Here is a 7,214-nt window from a genome sequence, read left to right as displayed (position 1 = left end):
AAGTGGTGTCCATACTGCTGTATATATAGAGTATGAAGGGGTGTCCATACTGCTGTATATATAGTGTATGAAGGGGTGTCCACATACTGCTGTATATATATAGTATGAAGGGGTGTCCATACTGCTGTATATATAGAGTATGAAGGGGTGTCCATACTGCTGTATATATAGTGTATGAAGGGGTGTCCATACTGCTGTATATATAGTGTGTGAAGGGGTGTCCATACTGCTGTATATATAGTGTATGAAGGGGTGTCCATACTGCTGTATATATAGTGTATGAAGGGGTGTCCATACTGCTGTATATATAGTGTGTGAAGGGGTGTCCATACTGCTGTATATATAGTGTATGAAGGGGTGTCCATACTGCTGTATATATAGTGTATGAAGGGGTGTCCACATACTGCTGTATATATAGTGTATGAAGGGGTGTCCACATACTGCTGTATATATAGTGTATCTAATTTACCCAATATTCACCCCTTTCTTTGACACTCCACATTGAGCTCAGGTGCATCCAATTTCCTTTGATCATTCTTGATGTCGCTACAACTTGATTGGAGTCCACATGTGGCCAGTTCAATTGTATGTCTTTGATTGTTCCTTTTTTCTCTCTCCTCTCTCTCTCCTCTCTCTCTCTCTCTTCCTCTCTCTTCCTCCCTCTCCTCTCTAGATCCTAAACCTGAGCCAGGCGTTAAAGGATAATAAAACTCCCATTCAGTTGGTCCAGATGCCCAGAGTCGTGGTGGAGAGAAGCCGGACAGGAGGACAGGGGAGGGTGGTAACATTAGGAACAGCTTTCACCCAGACCTTCCACTGCAAGAGACCTTTCTTCTCTTCCTGGTAGAGGGAGGGATGGCTGAAGGAGCTGCTGCAGGGGTGGGTGGAGAGATGAGGAGGGAGGGAAGAGAGGGAGCCTCCACTGCAAGAGACCTTTCTTCTCTTCCTGGTAGAGGGAGGGATGGCTGAAGGAGCTGCTGCAGGGGTGGGTGGAGAGATGAGGAGGGAGGGAGCCTCCACTGCAAGAGACCTTTCTTCTCTTCCTGGTAGAGGGAGGGATGGCTGAAGGAGCTGCTGCAGGGGTGGGTGGAGAGATGAGGAGGGAGGGAAGAGAGGGAGCCTCCACTGCAAGAGACCTTTCTTCTCTTCCTGGTAGAGGGAGGGATGGCTGAAGAGGGACTGATTTGGAGTTGGACATCACACGTCTGGGGAAACATCCCAAATGGCTCCCTATTCCCTTTGTAGTGCCCTACATTAGACCCTGGTCAATAGGGTTAGTGCACTATAAAGGGAATAGTGTTCCATTTGGGACGTATGCTGAGTGTGTTGAGCTCAGAGGAGAACCCAGGACGTCCTAAATGGAACTCTATTCCCTATACCGTCCTGCACTACGTCTGACCAGAGGCCCCATAGGGGATAGTGCACTTAGGGGAATATAGTGCTATTTGGGATACACCGACAGTGTCTTCGGTTCTGCGCTACCGCCAAAATCATTTTAATATAAGCATAAAGAAAAAGCTTTTTGAAGGAATTAAATGATGTTAAAAAGTGGATAAAATACAATGTATGTTGCTTGAATGTAAGTTTACAGTTTCTATTTAAATAGAGCAACGTGTCTCCCGAGACATTTCAATGAGAGGGAATACTGTTGACAACGTGTCGTCCCAAATAGCACTACTTTTGAGTGACTTTTTGGGATGCACTCGATGGTCATTTTTTTTTTCATAGCAATGAATGTATTAGTTGATTTAACATGTATGTGTAATTGCTGGTGACAGTATGCTCTTGGCTATTATGGGATGGGTGGTGGGTTAAACTCAAGGTACACTGTGCAATATGATGTAATCAGGCACCGTGCGGGTGGCGAACTTCCTGCTTGAAAACAACAACAATTAGAATCTGCCAAGATGGAGGCTGGGATTCAGTCTGACCGCAGGTTATAGACAAATGTTCCAGCGTTCGCAGAGATCCCATTCACAGTAAATGCTACGTATGTCGGCTCAATCAGAAATTTGCCTTTAAAAGGCCTCAAAGCCTATAACCCACGATCGGATTGAATCCCGGCCTGATTCTTCACCCAAAAGTGGAACTCCTGGCAGAATTGTATTATTTTGTTGTTGTCTGTAAACAGGAAGTTACCCTGCTACGTTTGATGACGTCATATTGCTGAGTCTTCCGTTAATCTCCCACCAAATTGGGGGGGGAAGGAAAAATAAGGACATTCGCACACTTGCTAAACATTTTCTAAGTCCCATACAGCACCCTATTCCTTACATAGTGCACTACTTTTGACCAGGGCCTATAGGGACAAAGTAGTGCACTACTTTTGACCAGGGCCTATAGGGACAAAGTAGTGCACTACTTTTGACCAGGGACTATAGGGACGAAGTAGTGCACTACTTTTGACCAGGGCCTATAGGGACAAAGTAGTGCACTTTTCTTGGATAAAAGTACTGAACTATGTAGGGATTAGGGTGCCGTTGGTGACACAGACATTGTTTTGGGTTTTTCATATTTATGCATCTTGAACTTTCTATTCCTGCTGTATAATGAATGTAAAGGTAGAATTGTATTTTTTAAACATGTTGGAAACAATAAATGTAAATTTGGGATTGGTTAAATGTGAACTCTCTTCTCTTCATTGATCTATGTAATGTTCACTATGGTCGTGTTCCAATACCCAGACTTATCATTTTGGGTATATAAAAATAGGTTTTATAGTATGTGACATTTCTAAAATGGAGAGTGATTTTAATGCCAGGATGCAGAAGGCTATACTCACTGGGTATGATTTTAATGTCAGGATGCAGAAGGCTATACTCATTGGGTATGCTTTTAATGCCAGGATGCAGGAGGCAATACTCACTGGGTATGATTTTAATGCCAGGATGCAGAAGGCTATACTCACTGGGTATGCTTTTAATGCCAGGATGCAGGAGGCAATACTCAGAGTATTTCAGCTCGTAAGAGTCGTTGTATGAAGCAGTAGTGTAAACACTGCTCTGACTGTAAGGCCATTCTACTGCCAATGTTTGTCTATGGAGATTGCATGGCGGTGTGCTCCATTTTATACACCTGTCAGAAACGGATGTGGCTGAACTAGCCAAATCCACTCATTTGAAGGGGTGTCCACATACTTCTGTATATATTTTTTATTTTATTTTACCAGGTAAGTTGACTGACACGTTCTCATTTACAGCAACGACCTGGGGAATAGTTACACGGGAGAAGAGGGGCGATGAATGAGCCAATTGTAAGCTGGGGATGATTAGTTGGCCGTGATGGTATAAGGGCCATATATAGTGGGGCGGCAGGTAGCCTAGTGGTTAGAGCGTTGGGCCAGTAACCGAAAGGTTGCTTGATAGAATCCCTGAGCTGACAAGGTAAAAATCTGTCGTTCTTCCCTTGAACAAGGCAGGCCGCCATTGTAAATAAGAATTTGTTCTTAACTGACTTGCCTATTTAAATAAAGGTTACATAATGTACGTACCTCACCAGAAAAACGCCACAATCGGTTTCTCCACTGTACCATAACAAAATCTGATTCAATGTGTCGCTCAGTTATGTAGAGAGTCATGTCATCGTGGGAATACTCTTCCACCAGAGGTTTAAAGTAAGTTTAGCTTTAAAAAAATAGATTAACAAAACATATTGTATCACAGCGTCTCTCCTCTCTCTAAAGATCTACTTGAACTGTACCTATTTGCCACGTCTTCAATGTAAGCCTACTAGAGAGCGTGTGCCCTCAGGCCTGGAGGGAAGCTAAAGTCATTCCTCTAACTAAGAATAGTAAAGCCCCCTTTACTGGCTCAAATAGCTGACCAATCAGCCTGTTACCAACCCTTAGTAAACTTCTGGGGAAAAAATGGTGTTTGACCAGATACAATGCTATTTCACAGTAAACAAATTGACAACAGAATTTCAGCACCCTTATAGGGAAGGACAACAAGCACAGCACTTACACAAATGACTGATGATTTGCTGAGAGAAATTGATGATACAAATATTGTGAGGGCTGTTTTGTTAAACTTCAGTGCTGCTTTTGACATTATCGATCATAGTCTGCTGCTTTCAAAACGTATGTGTTATGGCTTTACACCCAATGCTGTATTGTGGATAAAGAGTTACTTGTCTAACAGAACACAGAGGGTGTTCTTTAATGGAAACCTCTCAGATAGAATCCAGGTAGAATCAGGAAGTCCCCAGGGCAATCTTTCAATCTTCACTAATGAATTGCCACAGGCTTTGAGGAAAGCCAGAGTGTCTGTGCATGCAGATGACTCAACACTATACATGTCAGCTACTACAGTGACTGAAATGACTGCAACACTTAAAAAGATGCAGTTAGTTTCAGAGTGGGTGGCAAGGAATAAGTTAGTCCTTGTATTTCGGACAAATCATTCACTAAACCCTAAACCTCAACTAAATCTTCAAATAAATGATGTGGAAATTGAGCAAGTTGAGGTCATGGTCAAAACATATTGATACAACAGTAGCTAAGATGGGGAGAAGTCTGTCGATAATAAAGCGATGCTCTGCCTTCTTAGCAACACTATCAACAAGGCAGGTCCTACAGGCCCTAGTTTTGTCACATCTGGACCACTGTTCAGTCGTGTGGTCAGGTGCCACAAAGAGGGTCTTACGGAAAATTACAATTGGCTCAGAACAGGGCAGCGCAGCTGGCTCAGAACAGGGCAGCGCGGCTGGCTCAGAACAGGGCAGCGCGGCTGGCTCAGAACAGGGCAGCGCGGCTGGCTCAGAACAGGGCAGCGCGGCTGGCTCAGAACAGGGCAGCGCGGCTGGCTCAGAACAGGGCAGCACGGCTGGCTCAGAACAGGGCTCAGAACAGGGCAGCGCGGCTGGCTCAGAACAGGGCAGCGCGGCTGGCTCAGAACAGGGCTCAGAACAGGGCAGTGCAGCTGGCTCAGAACAGGGCAGCGCGGCTGGCTCAGAACAGGGCTCAGAACAGGGCAGCGCAGCTGGCTCAGAACAGGGCAGCGCGGCTGGCTCAGAACAGGGCTCAGAACAGGGCAGCGCGGCTGGCTCAGAACAGGGCAGCGCGGCTGGCTCAGAACAGGGCAGCACGGCTGGCTCAGAACAGGGCTCAGAACAGGGCAGCGCAGCTGGCTCAGAACAGGGCAGCGCGGCTGGCTCAGAACAGGGCAGCACGGCTGGCTCAGAACAGGGCTCAGAACAGGGCAGCACGGCAGGCCCTTGGATGTACACAGAAAGCTGATATTAATAATATGCATGTCAATCTCTCCTGGCTCAAAGTGGAGGAGAGATTGACTTCATCACTGCTTGTATTTATGAGAGGTATTGACATGTTGAATACACCGGGCCGTCTGTTTAAACTACTGGCACACAGCTCAGACACCCATGCATACCCCACAAGACATGCCACCAGAGGTCTCTTCACAGTCCCCGAGTCCAGAACAGACTATGGGAGGTGCACAGTACTACATAGAGCCATGACTACATGGAACTCTATTCCACATCAGGTAACTGATACAAGCAGTAAAATCAGATTTTAAAAAACAGGTAAAAATACACCTTATGGAACAGCTGGTGTAACAGTGTAGGTTCCGTCCCTCTCTTCGCCCCAACCTGGGCTCGAACCAGGGACCCTCTGCGCACATCAACAACAGTCACCCACGAAACATCGTTACCCATCGCGCCACAAAAGCCGCGGCCCTTGCAGCGGAAGGGGAACAACTACTTAAGGTCTCAGAGCGAGTGACGTCACCGATTGAAACGCTATTAGCGCACACCACCGCTAACTAGCTAGCCATTTCACATCGGTTACACTGGGACTGTGAATCCACACAAACATAGGCGGATATACACACACACACAATAGCATACACACTATACACACACGTACACATGGATTTTTACTGTATATATGTGGTAGTGGTGGAGTAGGAGCCTGAGGGCACCTAGTCTGAATGTATTGTAATGTTTTTAAAATTGTATAAACTGCCTTAATTTTGCTGGACCCCAGGAAGACTAGCTGCTGCCTTGGCAGGAACTAATGGGGATCCATAATAAATACAAATACTGTATATAACAATATGTATATAACAATATGAATATGTATAGAACAATATGAATATGTATAGAACAATATGAATATGTATAGAACAATATGAATATGTAGATATGAATAGTGTAAATCATATCATCATGTTGTTGCTTGGTGTCTTTCCAATGTACACTGAGTGTACAAAACATTATGAACACCTGACCAGGTGAATCCAGGTGAAAGATATGATCCCTTATTGATGTCACCTGTTAAATCTACTTCAATCAGTGTAGATGAAGGGGAGGAGACAGGTTAAAGAAGGACTTTTAAGCCCTGAGACATGGATTGTGTATGTGTACCATTTAGAGGGTGAATGGGCAAGACAAAATATTTGCCTTTGGAATGGGGTATGGTAGTAGGTGCCAGGTGCACCGGTTTGGGTGTATCAAGAACTGCAACGCTGCTGGGTTTTTCACGCTCAACAGTTTCCCATGTGTATCAAGTCACCCTGAGCCATACCCCCATATCATAAAATGTTTGTATTTTTATTCAACTAGGCAAGTCATTTAAGAACAAATTCTTTTTAACAATGACAGCCTACCCATTGCCAAAACCTAACCCGGACAATGCTGGGCCAATTGTGGGTCGCCCTATGGGACTCCCAATCACGTCCGGTTGTGATACAGCCTGGAATCGAACCAGGGTCTGTAGTGACATCTCTAGCACTGAGATTCAGTGCCTTAGACCGCTGCGCCACTCGTGGGGTCTATTTCAGAGTATTTTCATCGTTTAGAAATGAAACCACTTTATGTATCCAGTCCCCCCCCCACATTAAGGTGTCATAAGTATTCAGACAAATTCACTTATAGTGTATTAAAGTAGTCAAAAGTTTAGTATTTGGTCCCATATTCCTAGAACACAATGACTACATCAAACTTGGGATCACAAATTGGTTGGATGCAATTGCAGTTTGTTTTGTTCGCTTCAGACCATGTTTGTGCCCAGAACAGAAACGAATAGCAAACAATGCACTGTGTAACTCTGTAGTGACTTCCATTGTCCAAGTGAGAACAACAACGTGTCTGAACACGTCTACATCGTGTGGATGATACCATGGTTACGGACAATCACCAATAACGACGAGTGAGAAAGTCACAGATGCACAAACATCATACCCACAAGAAAACCC

At 44.8% G+C, this 7,214-nt stretch overlaps 1 protein-coding gene across 1 annotated transcript in view; it reads left to right on the top strand.

The window, feature by feature from the left end:
- Window positions 1-2,621, top strand: part of LOC106602101 (phosphatidylinositol 4-kinase type 2-beta) — a 29,345-nt gene extending 26,724 nt beyond the window's left edge. The window contains exon 11 of the mRNA XM_082973983.1: window positions 674-2,621. Within this exon, the coding sequence (XP_082830109.1) occupies window positions 674-847 (174 nt within the window). The 3' untranslated portion in view covers window positions 848-2,621. The remainder of the gene's footprint in view (window positions 1-673) is intronic.
- Window positions 2,622-7,214: the final 4,593 nt, after the last annotated feature.

The sequence above is a fragment of the Salmo salar genome, chromosome 04 (assembly GCF_965601325.2).
Source record: "Salmo salar chromosome 04, fSalSal1, whole genome shotgun sequence".
Classification (NCBI taxonomy): domain Eukaryota; kingdom Metazoa; phylum Chordata; class Actinopteri; order Salmoniformes; family Salmonidae; genus Salmo; species Salmo salar.
Note: the sequence above shows the minus strand (reverse complement) of the source record. Positions and strands in the feature narration are given on the sequence as shown.